This window comes from Zea mays, chromosome 1 (genome assembly GCF_902167145.1).
Source record: "Zea mays cultivar B73 chromosome 1, Zm-B73-REFERENCE-NAM-5.0, whole genome shotgun sequence".
In the NCBI taxonomy this organism is placed as follows: domain Eukaryota; kingdom Viridiplantae; phylum Streptophyta; class Magnoliopsida; order Poales; family Poaceae; genus Zea; species Zea mays.
In genome coordinates this window covers 231,894,577-231,912,253 of record NC_050096.1, presented here as the reverse complement: position 1 = coordinate 231,912,253, position 17,677 = coordinate 231,894,577, and the positions used below count along the sequence as shown (strand labels likewise).

Sequence of the window (17,677 nt, the reverse complement as noted above, 5' to 3'; positions counted from 1 at the left end):
AGTGCTACAGGCACCATACCGAGTATGGGCATGTCCTAGGGACTTTTGAGGTTCCTAAAAGAAAATGACATAGTTGCTCAGTATTCAACACCTGGTGAACCACAACGGAATGGGGTTGCCAAAAGGCGAAACAGAACGCTAATGAACATGGTAAGGAGTATGCTTAGTTACTCCAGCTTAACATTGGGTCTGTGGATAAAGGCTTTGAAAACCTCTGTCCATACACCTAACAGAGTCCCCCGTAAATCAGATCCAAAACTCCATATGAGTTGTGGAATGGCAGAAAGCCCACGCTCAACTACTTCCACATATGGGGTTGTCCAGCGAAGCTATAATAATTAATCCTGGAGAGGGAAAGCTAGATGACATAACCACTGGCTACCATTTTATTGGCTACCCTTGGAGATCGAAGGGTTACAGATTCTACTATCCAGGCAGACAAACCAAGATTATAGAATTCAGAGATGCCATTTTCCTAGAGGATGGCATGATCAAGGGGAGTAAGGTACTCAGAGAGGTTGACCTCCAGGAAAAGAGGACGCATGTCCCAATTCCGATAGTTAAAGAACCATACTTCTCGATACCAGCTGAGGTTCCACCAATGTTTGTACCGACTAGAGGTGAAACCCCTGCTACAAATGTTGCATCACCCAATGCAACTACTACAAAGCAAGTTGTTTCATCTTCTGTATAGCCTGGCCCTTCTGAGTCGGTTGCATAGGAGAGTTCACAAGATAGTGATGGTGTTGCTCTAAGTGACGCACCATTGCAGGAGCCCTAGAATGAACCAGAAACAACTCTAAGAAGGTCTCAAGGGTCTAAACGATCTGCGATTCCCAGTGACTATGAAGTTTACACAAGTATGAACACAGAAACTAATGAGATATATATTAGTGAGGTTATTAATGCAGAAGGTAATCCCACTACATATTAATAAGATATGAGAAGTCCAAATTCATCCAAGTGGGTTTTCAGCCATGGAAGATGAATTGGAATCCATGAAAATGAATGAAGTTTGGGACTTAGTGATCATTCCCCAAGGAGCCAAAATAGTAGGCTGTAAGTGGGTCTACAAGACCAAGCATGATTCCAAAGGGAATGTAGAAAGATATAGGCTAGACTTGTGGCCAAGGGGTTCACAAAGAGAGAAGGCCATGACTACCATGAAACCTTCTCACCTGTCTCAAAGAAAGATTCGTTCCGGATCATTATGACATTAGTGGCCCATTTTGATCTAGATCTCCACTAGATGGATGTAAAGACAACATTCCTATATAGAGAGTTAGGGCGTGTTTGGCATGGCTTTGCTCCATTTTAGAGTAGCTCTACTCCAAAACTCTGGGTGGAGCAAGCTCTGCTCGAGAGTTTAAATTGTTTCTTATAACCAATGGCAGTAGCAGGTAAATAACTCCAAACTCTACGTCTAGTTTGCTTTTTTAGAGATTTTAGAGCAGCAAAAGAGGTACTCCAAAAAACTATACTATAGCTCTAAAAACTCCATGAAGTTTGTAACTCTAGAGTTAGATTGTTTGGCATGTTCTTACCAGCTCCTTCTTGGGGTTTTGCTCTAGAGCCATGCCAAACACGCTTTTAGTGTACAAACGTGTCCATGGCACAATGAAAGGGTTTTGTTGTGCGTGGTAAAGAACACATGGAATGTCACCTAAGGAGGTCCATTTATGGATTAAAACAAGCCTCGAGACAGTGGTACATCAAGTTTGATCAAACTATCAGAAAGTTTGGTTTCGAGGAAAACAAGGAAGACAATTGCATTTATGCAAAGTTTAAGAAAGGAAAGTATATCTTCTTGTTCTGTATGTCGATGGCATACTTTTAGCCAGTAGTGATAATGATCTATTGGCGGAAACAAAAAGGTTTCTTTTCTTGAACTTTGATATGAAAGACATGAGAGAAGCCTCTTATGTTCTAGAAATAGAATTTCACAGAGATAAACATAAGGGAGTATTAGAACTCTTATAGAAGTCATACATAGAAAATGTACTAAAGGGGTATATTATGCATCAGTGTAAGGCCACGCCTGCACCAATAGTCAAGGGTGATAAGTTTGGGAATCATAAGTGTCAGAAAGATCAGATGAAGTCAGTACCATATGCTTCTAATATCAGAAGCATTAAGTATGCTCATATATATATATATATATATTCGCCCGAAAGATCAGATGAAGTCAGTACCATATGCTTCTAATATCAGAAGCATTAAGTATGCTCATATATATATATATATATATATATATATATATATATGCCCTAACTTAGAATTTACTACTGGGATACTTGGGAGATATCAGATCAACCCAGGCATAGAACACTGTAAAGCAGTTAAGAAGGCTCTAATGTACCTCCAAAGTACTAAAATGGTCTCATGCTAGCATGCAGAAGATTTAGTTCCCTACAAATAGTTGGCTATGTAGATGCTGACTAAGGAGGTTGTAGAGATACACTTGAGTCTACTTCGGGGTATGTATTTATAGTCTCTGGGGGGTTATTTCTTATAAGAGTTACAAACAGACAGCGAGTGCATCGTCGACATTGCACGTTGAGTTTGTAGCCATGTATGAGGCAAATGGGCAGGCAATATAGATGAAGAAATTCATACCCGGATTAAGAGTGGTTGACAGCATAGAAAGACCACTGAGAATTTACTGCGATAATGAGCCAACAATATTTTACTCCTATAACAATAAGTCAAGTGGCGCTGCTAAGTTCATTGACATTTAGTGTTATGTTGTTAAGGAGAAGATTCAGGATCAAACCATAAAAGGTGAGCATAATAGTAGATAGCAGATACTAGTGGATCTGCTCAAAAAGGCCTTCCACCCAACGTGTTAAGACAACACATAGCCGACATCGGTTTAAGGGGGTGCCTATGATCTTGAATCACAGGGCTACATATTGCAACCTAGTAAAGTCCTTTCGTTCTAAACATGGGAGTATGTTGTAGTCAATGAGTGTGGTAATACTTAATCGGTCAATTTCACGCATTGGTCTCTATGTGTAAACTTGTCGTGGGATGGAATCCAGAAAAGTTGAGTATAAGAAATGTAGAGAATAAAGGGAAGATTGTTGGGTGTGTCCTCTACAACCGGTCATCAGTGACCGGATTGGGCTTAACCCAACTGTCCATATCCTTAATTGGGCCCTTGATTGGGAGGGTCCATGTTAATCTTGGTTGAAACCCCTGATCACACGGCAGTATATAAAGGATTAAGGGTCGCAGGAAAAGCCAACGCTAGTACTCGCCCAAAACCCTAATCCACATAGAGGCCCCATCGCCTAAGCGTCGGAGTGACTGGAAGAGCGACTACCAACGGCGGCTCGGATCCCGGTGCCTATTGTTCCTCTGCAGGGTAATGGAGGTGACGCCGGCGGCGGCGGCCACGCTCCACCAACACCAAATAATGATGTGTCAGCACAACAACAACGAAGGTATGTCCCTCTATTCCTGTCAGTAGAACAGATCTACTTGTCATCGAGGATTTCCCAGTTACGGATTGATATTATAGAGGCTTAAAAATCAATCCTAGACGCCATCGAATCTAACACCCACTTGATCATAGTATATATGCAGCAACCGAATAAGTAAGCTTGCTTAAGTTCTAGATTCAATGTACCAGAATAATTAAAATAACAGTGATAACCCTACTTGTGTTATGGATCTTATTCTTTCAGACCAGCACTTTGTTTATACGATTCCTCTTAAACCAGTGCAGAGCAAGTGCCAACAATGGTTGTTAGCATGCCAGTAAATACTTAGGGTGTGTTTGGTTTGAGGAATGAAGTGATCCCATCTTCTTCTCACTCTTCACATTTTTATTTGGTTTGTTGAATAGAATAAGTTGATCCATCACCACCCATTCCTTATAAGCTAATAATCTATACTACTTATTAAGGCTCTAAGGGTAGCCTGCCTTTTCTCGTTCTGCCTTCCAACGATCTCAACCGTCCATCCATGACTCTGTTTCATCGTCCGTCGGATGCAACCCCGCAGCAATCAACGCCGAAACACGCCCACGCCTCGCGCGAGCACCGGCTCCCCCGATCCATCCCTCCTCCCCACGCCCCTCTCTCACCTAACTGCCCCGCTCCGATCCTGTCGACGGCGGCGGCCACCTGTTCGAACCGCGCGCTCCTGCTGCCGTCGCCCCTCGCTGCGGCGGCGACCTTGGCATCGGCCGCGGGGCGCGGCGGCGGCGGGTACACGTCCGGAGCGCCGACGACGCCGAGGTGGAAGCGAAACAGACCCCACGCTGCCGCGGCGGGCTGCGCGGACCCGGTGCTGCGGCGCGGGCGCGCCGAGCGCAGCCGCGACGACGGGCTCGGATGCGCGTAGAACAGGCTGCTCGACAGCGAGCGCCGCGGCGGAGGCGCCCCGGCGCCGTGGTCGGAGGAGGCGCTCTTGGACGACTGGCTCCGGCTCACGCACCCGCTGCTGCTGCTGCTCGAGCTCGAGCTCGCGCTGCGGCTGCCGGACCGTGACACCAGGCCCACGGTGGAGGCCACTGACTCCGACCTCGGTAGCGTGGCGACGTTGGCATCGTCGGCGGCCGCAACCGAGGAGGCGCGGAGCGGGAGGAGCTTGCCCTAGCAGAAGACCTCGTCGGCCGCGCACATGTCCGTCCCCGCGCTCTCTCCGGCTGGTACGATGTCGCCGGACGACAGGATGCAGAACTCGAAGTCGTCGGCCGAGTCCGAGGCGCGACACTCTCAGATCCCGTGCTCATCACCATCCTGCCCCTCGCTCGCCGCCCCCACCTCACCAAGAGCCTTAGCCGTCCCTAGAGAAGACACGGAGGTGCAGTGCCAGTGCTTTCCTCAAGTGCACCTCGGATTTTCGGTACCGGCCAGATTGGGACGAATTCAACATTCATCGGCTCCACCAAAAGTACGTCATCTCTCCTTCCTCGCTCCCTCTCCTCCCGCGCTGGTATGAGTGCTTTGAAATCGGATTATGAGTGCTTTGAATGGCAGTAGCATACTATTTTGTATTGTCGAACATGCTGAGAGGTGTACTCAGTTCAGACGGAACTGAAGCAACGGAATTGCAGGTAGAAAAATCTAAGCCCGCTTCAGTCCAGAGGTGTACTCACCTGTGGTCTTCAGTACCTGTGGTCTCAGTTCAGATCTCAAGCTGCAGAGAGGTGTACTCTCAAGGCAAACTAAATAAATAGAAGAGCGAACCTGCTATGAGGTGAAGCAATTGCAGTCTCGATCGGCCAGCTTCTCATTTTATTTTTATTGTTTTCTGACCAAATCCCTCCCCCGCTCTGCAGAAATTAGCAAACTGTAGAAATCAACAAACTGTAGAAATACATGCAAAATTCCAAACTGTAGAAATTAGCAAACTGAATCCAAACTGTAGAGTGCGAACTGTAGGTATAGATGTCACCTAGCAATTAGCAAGTCATCAACATAAGTAGAGGTTTGGCCATACTAAGCATTTCCCCTCAAGGTTACCGAGTGGCCATGGTTAGAAATACCATCCCTTAGAAATAACTCGTCAACATTAAGAACCGATCTGCTAGAATTTTTCAGAAACAGACATTCTTGCAAGTTCTGACTGAAATTATAAGTAGCCGAAGAATTGTCACCACCAAGATATTTATGATTTGCTAATTAACAGACCATTCTTTCCTCCAGGCAGACCCATTTTCTCAGCCAAAACTTGGAAGTAGTAAGGAAAAAAAGAAGTTAGCGAACATAATGCCCTGTTTCCATACAGCTATCCTGTCCTGATTAGCATTGGGCCAACACATGTGAGAACACCAGTTTCAGTTTGTCAGTTGTACTGTTCCTAGGAGGCTGTTTGCAGCCTGATGAGTTAATTCCAACTGGCTAATTGATAAGTATTCAGAGATTGTAAAAATAGTAGAATGTGAATAACATGTATAAGTTTTAGCAATATTCACCTTTAGAACTGCCTTTGTCGGCATTAGCAAACTGTTGAGGATCTAGAAATACATGCAAAATTCCAAACTGTAGAAATTAGCAAACTGAATCCAAACTGTAGAGTGCGAACTGTAGGTATAGATGTCACCTAGCAATTAGCAAGTCATCAACATAAGTAGAGGTTTGGCCATACTAAGCTCTGCCCCTCATGTGCAGACTGCAGAGGCTTCAACTTTCATCCCTTCGTGTAGACCTATATAATTCCGTGTTGAAGACTGCATTGTATGAACATAGTATGTAAAATCACTTTGACTGCATTGTACCAAATAACTGTGTGTTAGGGTCAAGAAATACTTTATGTAATTCTCTAACCTCCTAACAAACCTGCTACTTCTCTCATCCAAAATCTTGTAAATAGTAATTTTATAAAGAATACCTCATTAGAATGCTGAAGGCATTTCAATGTCGTTTTTGGATGTAGTAAGTGAAACAGAAGAATACAACAAAGAAACTCGGCCAGTTTCTGGAACTAATAGCCTCATTGGTAATTTAGTTAGTTGAAATCTTGCACATCAGCTATCCACTTTGCTCCAAAAGTTATTTGACTTCAGTGATAAATCAATAGTTGACCTCAGTGATAAATCAATATTTGACAACGCAATAAGCTGGAGTTAATGACAACGCTCTGTACTCGTCTGTGCCTACCTAACCACATGTAGTAAAAGGGAATCACATGAACAACAGACATCAAGGGGCCATTTGTGCTTCTTCATATTATTACACAATTTAAGTGACTTTCCATGATCTGAGATATTTGTGAGTGTATATGCATTTGATTAATATCCGTTACATTTGGTATCTGATAAGGCGTTAATATTTGTTTCCAAGCAAACATGGTCGACTGTACGTCATACACAACAAATAAGGAAATGTACATACAAGGGAAAATTGCCTAACTGTAATAAGTTGAACATTTTTTTGTCCTTTCTTAATGAGCTACACCTCCTTACGCTTTTTCTAATCACAAGGGAATATGCAAAGGAAAAATTGGTAACCAGATTGAGATGGTCTTTTGATGAATTGTCGGGCACAAAATGATGAGTGCCATACACAAACATGCAGCACAAACTCTGGAGGGCCTGCTGGTCTAGAGTCAAACAAGGGTAGGAAAGGGGGAGCTAGAGTGAGCCACGTATAGAATTTTAGGAAGTGTTGTATTATCCACCTGGTACAGTATATTAACTTTGTGTTTGAACACATCCTCAGATAAAGAATGTCTTGGCTAATTTATTATTGTGTGAAGCAGATGGTGGTAGCTTATAGGTAAGAAAGTTAGAGGCATACCATCTTTAGATTTTTGCCACCAAAGAAAATAGTAGATTGGCAGACAGCGAGAAGCAAGCCTCCTATGGAGATAGGAAAAATAGGAACTGAGTTATACTATTCCAAACAATGAAAGGCACATAGTAAAAATCTGGAGCGATTATTTCCTATCTGGAATCATATGGTATAAACTATGGTCCTCATAAATCTTGTGATTTCTTATCTTGCTGAAGGTCAGCAGAGACAAATCCTTACTGCTAGAAGCACATAGGCAGGAATAGGCTGCAAGTTTTTTTGGGAACATACTGCTTTTGCTTGCAGCTCATGGGCGGTAAAGAAATGCATGTCCTCATAAATTTTGAATGATGATTTCTTGTCTTGCTAGAGTTCAGCAGAGCCAGTTCTTTACTGTTGCAAGCATATAAACAGGAATAGGCTGCATTTTTTTTTTGGAAAATACTGCTCCTTGCAGCTCATGAGCAGTAAAGCAATGCATGTTCTTTCAAGAAACCTATTTCTATTCTTTGCAAAAAAGTATGTAGTCTCATTACTCCCAATTTCTTGCTTTTTCATGACTATGAATAGCACTGCCACTATGATGTGTATGCTTGCGTCAGGACAGGGGACCCAAAAGTACTTCACAGATGAATGTGACATTTTCCACAAGAACGAGGTAATTATTGGATTAAATGCAAGATTACCAACATAGCTTTGTTTCAATATGCGCTATAGTTGACAACAAATCGCTGATGTCCATGTTCATGTTGCATGATGACCTGAAAACCACATAATGCCATTGTAGTAGAGGCTTATTTATGGTGAAGCACTTCGTCTAAACTTTATTATGCCAATATGCCATATATAACACCTTGGTCATGCACTATATAAAATATAAGTTTGTTCATGTTATTTTCGCAGCTATAGATCTAATTTGATTCTTCCTTTCCTCCTGTGGTGGGATCAATCAGATACGAAATGGCCAAGGACTGCTGACGATGATGACGACATGGCCACCATCGCTGCCCTCAGGTAGGCCATCCTCCAAGAGCTCAACCCCCACGCCTCTGTTCTAAAGGTCCTTTCCTCCCCACCTATATGTTTTCTATTGAATCCACAATGACTAGATTAGGCAAAGCTTCACCGATGAGCTTAGCATCCTACTATAACATGATGAATGTACACACAGATCAGTTTAGAAAACTACTGAAACTTATCTGTTCTATTTTCAATAAAGATAAATCAACTTCCCCACATCACTCATGTTCTTCTTGCAGCTTTGCTGCTTGCTATTGTCTTAGATTAATTAAGCCATATTTGAGCAGACCACTATGCTTTTCCTGTTGCATTACTTGATCCTTGCAAGTTACAATCCTTTTCTGCATTGATATTATGTTTTTTGTGGAATTTTCATGTGCTCAATCAGAAGCCAAAATATAACTTTATGGCTGTAACTGCAACAGACTTATCTATACTACTTATTAAGGCTGTAAGGGTAGCCAGCCTTTTTGCGTTCTGCCTCCAGGAGATCTGGATCGTCCGTTAGCCTGTGTGAATCTGCACCGTCCGTTCGTGACTCCCTGTCCACCCACGCCGCCCCCAGTCCACCCACGCCGCCCCCAGCCTTCCGCGCCGCGCGAGCAACCCTCCCTCTCAGTTCTCCCTCTGCTGCGCCGCCTCCCGCACCCCCACTGGCCCCTCACCGCGGTCCTCCCTCCATTGCCTCGCCTCCCCGGTAGTTCCTTCATCCAGTCCCTCTCACATCTCCTGCGATCCCCACCCACAGGAGCCGAGCTTCCTGCCCGCTTGCTTATCCGCCATAGGCTTCAACACATTTGAATCCACGCTGTGTTGGCGTGTATCGATGATTCGGTGACGGTGGGTGATGGAGGTGTGTGACCTGCGCAAGGTGCCCGACGCGGCCGCCCCGGGCGACCCTCGACCATGTCGCCAATCAGGTACAACCCATGAACCCTAACCCTAAACTCCCTTCTCCTCCTCCATGCCCCTTGATCGACCGGTTGATGGACCCCATGAATGTTCCTGGTGTGCCACAGGCTGCTAACCGTTTCACTGACCATGGAGCTTCACCATCGAGAGCTGGGAGTTTGGAGAACAAAATTATTGGTAGTGAAGAGGTTCCTAGGAGGTATGCCGTGCCTACCAACTACTCTGATTTGGTTCCCCCACCTGCAGTAGACCTGAGACGTTTGATGCCAGAACCATTTAATTGGAGTTCTGATGTCCGAGGCACTGCAATATCAGGAAGTATTCCTCCTGTATCAAGAACTAATAACAGTTCAACAGTTAATCCACCAGCAGGATTCAATCACCAAAACCTCACCAGACGCCACTTGAAATGTCCCTTTTTCATTTTGTTTGTGCACTTGGTAATCCCTAATTTGGTCTATCATGCTTCTTAATGCCCCTACAACTCTTGAAATGCTGAAATGTTTTTTATCATTTATTTCTACATATTTTTGCACTGCTAAATCCTGCGCTATGTTATCCCTTTTCTTCCCTAGCCTTGCTTGTTCTTGCAAGCATTGACTACTGTGATAATCATGTAAGGTCCGTGGTTCAATGTCTTGTGGCAATCCATAGGGTTCTAACTTGTTTACTTGTCAATAGATTCGGATATGAGGCCTTGGAATTGAGGAATGGTGGATCTGATTATTTTGGCAAAGGTGTTCTTAAGGTTAGTTAACCAACCAATGTTTATATTTCAGTCTGAGGGTATTATACTAGCTTTATTTGCCATGCACTCGCATTCACCATAGTCATTCATGCATCCAATGGTTATGGTTAACTTTATATAATAGAAACCAACATTTGTATCCTCCACCTTTTATGTGCAATAAAATTTATTTTGAGAACCTTTTGAAGTATATGCTCTAAACTTCAGTTAACTAAGTGTAGTTTTTGGCTTAGATTTTGAATCCACAGCTAACATGTTTTAGTGGTTACAACCATTATGTTTTTATGGGTTATTTTCTCTTTTCATATTGGACTAATAAGTCATATTGTCCTTTTCTAGGTTGTGAACAATGTAAATAATATTATTGGACCAACAATTGTGATATATCTCAATTCTGAAGTGCTTTGTTCGTCTAATTATGATTTTGATGATTAGTTTATCTCTATGATGTGCCTTTTAATTGTTTCTCGTTCCTCTAATGGACACACTCCTGATTGTGTCCTGATAGTATTTATTGTTCTGATTAGTACCTGTAATCTCTACTACTTATTAAGGCTACAAGGGGTAGCCTGCCTCTCCCTTGTTCTGCCTCCCATTAATCTGCGACGTCCACGCGTGTTAATCTGCATTGTCCATCATGCGTACGTTTTCGACGTCTATCGATCGCGTGCGTGACCCTTGCCCCCAAGCAACCCTAGCTCTCCCATCCCCTCCGCGTCCACAGCCGTCGTCGCTCTGCCTCCCGCCATCGCCGCCACACCGTAGACACAGCCAGCCACGATCAGTCTGCCTTCCCACCGAAGAAGAGCGGCCGGCCCGCGAAGGCGCACGCGATGTCGGCGTCGTCCGCGCAGATGGACCCTGACGCCTCCTTGATCGACATGAGCGAGGGGCGGTTCAGGATCACGCCGTCGGGGCCCAGCGACGACAGCAGCAAGATCACCGTGCGCTCGAAGATGTGCGAGCCGTCCAGCTTCTCCGTGGCGATCAAGAGGCACCCCTTCTCGGGCTTCATTAGAGGGTGCGCCCACCTGTCGCTGCCGGTCTGCACCGCCGGCAGCTGCGTCGACGACGCCACGGGCGGGTCACCGTGCTGCTCCTTGAAGTAGAGCTGCGCGCGGAACGACGCCAGTCGGGACTGATGGGCGGTGGCGCGGCGCCATCCTCTGGCGCCCCCGCGCGCTGATGCTGCCGCAGCCTGCGCATATGCCATTGCCACGATTAGTCTGGTTAGTTAGTTAATTAAATGACGTTGTAGTGAGGAGCAGGAGGACATCACACACAGGCACGGCAGCGGCTGCTGCCAAGGGCAAGGAGCAGGCGAGGCTTAGGCTTTGCGAAACCGGGGGCGGTGGGCGGCAGCACTGCCGTGCTCCTGCTGGCAGACGATGCTTTGGAGGTCAGGAAACATGACGTCGTTTCCATGACAGCGAGCAAAGGATCCTGCTGGCGGACGATGAACTTACACAGATTACAAATAGACGAGAACAACATATCAGGCCCCATACCTAGCTGTTTTGCCAACTTAACAAGCATTAAACATTTGTAAGTGTCAAGTATCTTTATTTTCTGCCCATCCCTGATGCTTCCGATTTGTAAAATTAGTAAATGATTCTGGTTCCAATTTTACCTTTTAGTTACATGAATAATCTCTATCTCTACTACTTATTAAGACGGTAAGGGTAGCCTGCCGTTCTGCCGTTCTGCGATCTCAGCCGTCCATTCTATCGTGTAAACAATCTCAGCCATCCGATCCCGACGTCCGATCCCGCACAGCCATCAGGCACGCAGCGTCCCGGCCGTTTCCAAAAAACCCTAATCTCCAGCACCCCGCCGCTTGCCAGCCGCCAGCCATCAGGCATGCAGCGTCCCAGCCGCCCCTGCCGCTTGCCACCGCGGTCTCCAGCGTCCCCGCCGCTTGCCAGCCGCCAGCCGCGGTCTGCAGCGCCCCGGCCGCCGCTTGCCACCGCTTGCCAGCTTCCACCCGTGGCCTCCAGCGTCCCCGCTGTTTGCCACCGGATCCGAGATCCTGCCCTTGTCCTTCATCCTTCTCCAATCTGCTCACCCCCTCCTCCGCGCGAGCCGCAGCCGGCCCCGCTCGCGTCCCCCTCGCCTATACCCTGTCGCCCCACCGCCCACGCCTCAGCCACCCGCCGTCCAGAGCCCAACCCTAGAGCACCCGTCGAATCCCGCTGGCCCTAGCCCCGACACCACCTCGCACCGCCGCATAGATGGAGTTGCTGGTGCCGGTGCCATGGCAGTCGCTGGCGACGCACCGCACAGATGGAGTCTCTATGGGCGGTGATCGATTGAAGCTTGGCCAATTCCGCACCGGAGCGCTTCATCACCGCGTGGTCGTCTCTCATCGCAAACAGAGAACTACACTACGTGGAGGCCGGTAATGAAACCCCCCACCACTTCGCTCTCTGGTTCTCTATGCTTTGATCCGTCGGGCTAGGGGATTGGGGTTCTTAATCATCGGGTTTTGGTGCTCTGGCAAGAGTCCACCGTGCAAGCCTGGGCACCGCCGCGTCCGTCCGAGAGGTGGGGGAAGCTTCGGGCACCGTTGATCTCAGGAGGTTCGGCCACCGGAGAGGAGTTGGATAGGGAGCATTGGAATGGTCGCCGTCGCATAGGATGGAGCTGAATTCCTCCGGGCGCTGCTTGGTTGCTCCCTAGACGACAAAATCGAGCACGACGCCGATGAGGACACGCTGAGCCGGGACGCGCCGTAGCACAGCGCGTGGCACTTGCCGCCCTTGTCGTGCCGCATCGTCCCCGCAGCGGCATGGCACTGGCCGCCTCCGCCGATCTTGTGTTCCTTGCTTTTTTTCGTTTTCTTCTTTGCGCACTTACCACCTAGGCCACCGTCTGCAGATTCGGAGGCATCGTACTGCAACGGATGCTTCCTCGAACTCCTCAACGCTTCGCTGAAGGACTGACCAGAGGCATCTGGATTGTTGGTAGCTGATGGCATGCCATACGCCCCCGTCTCTTTGTTGCTAATAACGCAGCCTTCCATACCCTGGGCTACTGAGGCCAATCCTGATTCCATCTTATTCTCTATACAGTAAGATCATCAAAATTAAAAATATTGGTGTAAAGCAGACATAGCATTTCGTAGATAAATAGCAAGGTACTCCCTCCGTTTCTGATTAAATCAGTTCCTACACTTGCCTTAAGTCGAACTTCTTCGATGTTTGGCCAAATTTATAAAAGAAATTACAGATATGACACCAAAAGAACACAATATGAAAATATTGTTTATAGTGAATCTAATGATACTAAATTGATGTCTTTAATCTTAATGATATTTTCTATAAATACAGTCAAACTTTAAAAAAAGTTCTACTGCAGACAACTCTAGAAATTGATTTATTCAGAGACAGAGGGAGTAACAAGAAAAGTACTTCGGGTTGCCTGTTATTGTGCAACAAGTTGCGCACTAGCATTGTGCTCGTTCAAAATATCATAGAACATGCCTATAAGCCACCCACACTTCATGTTTGTGATCTAGATAGTTTTAAGTTAGCAATTGACAGCTTTGTTTTAAGTGAAGCAAATTCAGCTGACTTTTATATAAAACCTCAAAGTAACATTAACCAAAGTTTGAAAACATACCATCAAAGGATGCAAGTCCTGCTTTCTTCATCCTAATCACTGACAGATCTGCAGAAACAGACTGAGATGTAGTACTATATTGGGAGGAGAGGACAGTGGCGCGGGTAGGCAACTGGGGTGCACAAGAAGAGGACAGTGTACCATTGTAAAGCGAACAAAGGCGGGCAGGCGGGCGGGCGCCGCCTTTTGGTTCTCTGATTGCGCAAATTTTCAAGTCATTGGGAAAGACATGGTAGGAATAGCTACGTAGCTCGCTTTGGGATGTAGCCGGATCATGCTGTCCCCTTGCTAGCAGCAACTTGGCGTCTCCAATGTGCTGCAATCGCCTTTGATGCCCAATTCTCAATTGGGGATTAGCTACCTAATCAAGTTAAAAATGTGACTGGCTGAGTATGAAAAATCCTAGGCGTCAATCATGTTTCGTAGTCACTGTTGCTTAGTGTGCCAACACACCATAATTACAACGACACGTGTCTGTGTGCTTTTAATCGGATGAGTGTAGAACTGAGCTTTTCAGTGAAGAGAGGATTTAGTACTGGATCCATCTAGCCTACAACCAGCTGTTTACAGTACTGGATAAAACCTGCGATTAGGCTCTTAGCAGCTCAAATGCCAACCTGCAAAGTGCTTAATCCTGCCTCAGAATTCAGGTTTCCTCAAAACAGCATGGGCAGTTGGCAAAGTGTTTAAGCTTAACCCTCTCTTTCAAATCTGCCCAACTAATTTCTCATGGTGCCATGGGTTGTATTATCGCCTCGTTAATTATTTAATAATGGGATTCACAGCTAATTAAATCATGGATAAAAGTCCTGTCATGTGTTAGTCTTGTGGATTGTAACCTTTCACTATCCCTTAGTTCAATTCATGGATAAATTTTTGTTTTAGGCTACTCTTTTGCTGTGTTACATTATTAAAAAACAATTTGGTTTTGGTTCATTTCTGATATGAAAGTAGCCTCTTGCTGTTCTTATGCTTCCCCTAATATAACTTTTTTTTGAATAATTTCCTAGCTCTTTCAAATCAATTCGCGATATGTCCAGGTGGTAATATTTTGTGCATAATGGAAGATGAGATATCCAGCATAATAGCTTATGCTCTTGCCATATCTGATGAGCGCCACCATTTGATAGATTTAAAATTTGAGAACGGAATGGATTATTCCAAGGGAGAGTATGCTAAAGCAATAGAGAAATCTTTTAGTTTTCTGTCTGAAAGTTCTTTCAGCTCATCACCATGGTCATCTACAAGTTCTGAAGCAAGCTTATCATCTCTGTCTTCATTTTCATCTGATGACTTTTCTGGTTATGATAGCTCATCTTTATTGTCCCCAATGCATCCAGAAATGACTGTGAATGGGAAAGTAACTCTCAAAGACAAATATTCAGTTACTGTTGTATATGACAATCAATTCTTTGCACTCCGAAAAAAGTGTTGCCCATCCGAGCTTGCATATATTACTTCTTTAAGCCGCTGCAAGAAGTGGAATGCTCAAGGTGGAAAGAGCAAGGCCTATTTTGTAAAGACAACAGATGACAGGTTCATCATTAAGCAAATCAATAAAACAGAGTTTGAGTCATTTATTAAATTTGCACCTGATTACTTTAAGCATGTTTACCATTCTCTGGACACTGGAAGCCAAACTTGTCTCGCCAAAATATTAGGAATCTATCAGGTAGCAGTTATATCACAAGCTCGAGTTGGATTCGTTTCGTTTTACTGTTTTCTTTTCCATGTGGACTAACTTGCCTATTTCAGGTTAAGCAAATTAAGCATGGCAAAGAGGTAAAGATTGACTTGATGGTTATGGAAAATCTTCTCTTTGGCCACAATATTTCACGAATTTATGACCTCAAAGGTGCTATTTTTTCGCGACGCATCACTGACTCAAACGATCATGATACTGTTTACCTAGATCAAAATTATGTTGAGGACATGAGCTTTTCTCCAATCTATATTGGTGGAAGAACAAAGCATCTTTTGCAGCGTGCAATCTGGAATGACACGTCTTTCCTCACTGTAAGTATAAAGCACATATTGGACACAATTACTGGCAGCCAAGTTTTTGAATGATAACATTTGTGAACATAATTATTGTACTTGCAGTCGGTGAATGTTATGGACTATTCTCTACTTGTGGGAGTGGACAAAGAGAAGCATGAACTTGTGTTTGGCATCATTGATTATCTGAGGCAATATACTTAGGACAAACAACTGGAGACATGGGTGAAGACTTCTCTGGTAGTACCCAAAAATGTTTTACCAACTGTAATTTCCCCCAAGGAATACAAAAAAAGGTTTAGGAAGTTCATGGCGAAGTACTTTCTGTCAGTTCCAGACACATGGAGTCTTGATAATCCGTCTAAGCCATGCAAATCCCTTGGTCAGAGCAATCGCAAGTTGGCGGAAGTCCAGATTGGTGATAACCTGTCAGAGCACCCAAATGAAGTTGAGGGGTGTGCCTAATCATGTGCAAGATTTCCTGGCAATTTTGTTGAACCCTATCATGTTGTTGTTTGGCTATATTTCACTTTGTAAAATGGTGTACATAGGAGGACCTTGCGGTTTTTAGGCAAATTGTTGGGCAAGTGAGGTCCACATGACGTGTACCTATACAAATGTTCATTGTTGATTTCACAATTATTATAGTGAAATTAAGAATTCATATGATCATTTTTTTGGACCTACCACTTGTGAGACTGAAGCAGTCTATTCTTCACTTATGACTAACTGTCCAAGACCAAGATAGGCATTTCCTACCTCTATTGAAATTAGGTCAATTTGAGTATTATGTTGTACTGTGTACCCCCCCATTGTATTGATGGGATATGTAAAAGGTTTCGTATAAATGTCTGCTCCCCTGACCTTGTTTGTTGCACGCAACACAATACATATTTTGTGTTTGATGGATGTCCAGTTTCTGTATTGCTGCCCAGATGCACTTTTTTTGGTTCTGCACAATGTACAACCTTTTCAGATCTCCTGGTATAGAACATATTGCAAGCTATTTTCTTTCGTAAACCGAGTTACATTGTTACTCAGAATGGGTAAGAATAAGTTACTTAGTTTGTTCAATATGCATTTATGCTCTAAAAACATTTTTATACATACTTATGCCTTTTTATTTTTTCAGATATCTTACCTCTTAATGATGTTCTACATCAGGCAGTACATGCCTGTTGATGTGTCTACTGTTTGCACTTGTTCCATGTGCTAATTTATTGGTACACATATGTGCCTAGACCATTGCTAAGGTATTTTTTCCTGACAATTCATGATGAGTGCAAACTTCACTGACCAGTTCGGTACTTAATTATATGCTACTTTCCCTTTCTTGAGCCAAAGCACATTATCATCGAGGATAATGGGAGCTTGTATCATGATTTTTGCTTGACCAGATAACTGATAGCAATAACTTTTCTTCTGTCGGCTCAGCAGGTTGACTGAATGTTAACCAGTATTTTGATTTTTTTAGTTCAGTTTGAATTCATGATGAGCAGCTTATATTTTGGTCAAGGGATTTTGATTGCTGCTTTAAGAGGTGATCATTATTTTGGTGGAATTATATTGAACTTTTGTTGGTGGCATGCATCAATGGCTATTTATTTTTTAACACATATTGAATGTGGATTTTTGATGTCCTGAATCTGAACATGAAAGGTAGTATTCAACACATGACTTTGCCTTTGTGCACCTGACCCATACTTAACTGTTCTAAGAATTTGTGTAGATTCATTCAAGGCGATCAATGTTGAAGGCATGCTCATGTACCAGAGGTTGTTCAGTGCTCCCGCCCAAGCCGGTCTTTCTGCATTGTCACATCAACTTTTATAGCTTCATCGTTACAATGTTTCTACTCTTGTGAGAAGCCGAAATAGGAGTGCCATTGGATGGGTTCATAGCTATGACATCCATTGATGTTATTTTCTTTTTCTGCTCAAAGATGACTGCAATAGGCATTTATTATGGGCAACTTTATATTCAACATGATTAGTATTTTTTCAATTCACAAGTGTGGCCCCATACATTTGTGCTGAAAATTGAACATATTTTATAAATTAGTTCCATGGTATTTCTTAGCTTTTAAGTACTGCACTGTCCAAGCCCATACTAAATCATTTTTTATAGGTCTTTA

At 44.3% G+C, this 17,677-nt stretch overlaps 2 protein-coding genes and 1 pseudogene across 8 annotated transcripts; 1 reads left to right on the top strand and 2 right to left on the bottom strand.

The window, feature by feature from the left end:
• Positions 1 to 3,980: 3,980 nt before the first annotated feature.
• Positions 3,981 to 4,888, bottom strand: LOC103645335 (uncharacterized; annotated as a pseudogene).
• On the top strand, positions 4,011 to 16,522 carry LOC100501222 (uncharacterized). 7 transcript variants are annotated; one of them, XM_035959920.1, is made up of 8 exons: positions 4,032 to 4,902; positions 7,815 to 7,902; positions 8,198 to 9,184; positions 9,284 to 9,375; positions 9,858 to 9,924; positions 14,556 to 15,217; positions 15,301 to 15,561; positions 15,649 to 16,522. In XM_035959920.1, the coding sequence occupies exons 6-8, from the start codon at positions 14,606 to 14,608 to the stop codon at positions 15,745 to 15,747; spliced, it is 972 nt and encodes a 323-aa protein (XP_035815813.1). In that variant the 5' UTR covers positions 4,032 to 4,902; positions 7,815 to 7,902; positions 8,198 to 9,184; positions 9,284 to 9,375; positions 9,858 to 9,924; positions 14,556 to 14,605; the 3' UTR covers positions 15,748 to 16,522. The 7 variants fall into 7 exon arrangements, with proteins under 7 accessions (XP_035815816.1, XP_035815813.1, XP_035815818.1 ...); XM_035959924.1 differs by having other exon boundaries at positions 4,074 to 4,902; positions 14,586 to 15,217; XM_035959923.1 differs by lacking the exon at positions 9,284 to 9,375 and having other exon boundaries at positions 4,011 to 4,902; positions 8,198 to 8,258; positions 12,802 to 15,217; positions 15,649 to 16,452.
• Positions 10,643 to 11,180, bottom strand: LOC103645334 (uncharacterized). Its single transcript, XM_035964260.1, has one exon. It carries the CDS (start codon positions 11,135 to 11,137, stop codon positions 10,706 to 10,708), a length of 432 nt encoding a protein of 143 aa, XP_035820153.1. The 5' UTR covers positions 11,138 to 11,180; the 3' UTR covers positions 10,643 to 10,705.
• Positions 16,523 to 17,677: the final 1,155 nt, after the last annotated feature.

Bases quoted from the DNA above. Each gene is read 5' to 3' on its own strand.
- LOC100501222 (XM_035959920.1), top strand. From the start codon at position 14,606: ATGGAAGATGAGATATCCAGCATAATAGCTTATGCTCTTGCCATATCT. The intron at 15,218-15,300 runs GTAGCAGTTATA...TGCCTATTTCAG, and splicing joins AAATATTAGGAATCTATCAG to GTTAAGCAAATTAAGCATGG. The intron at 15,562-15,648 runs GTAAGTATAAAG...TTGTACTTGCAG, and splicing joins ATGACACGTCTTTCCTCACT to TCGGTGAATGTTATGGACTA.
- LOC103645334 (XM_035964260.1), bottom strand. From the start codon at position 11,137: ATGGCATATGCGCAGGCTGCGGCAGCATCAGCGCGCGGGGGCGCCAGA.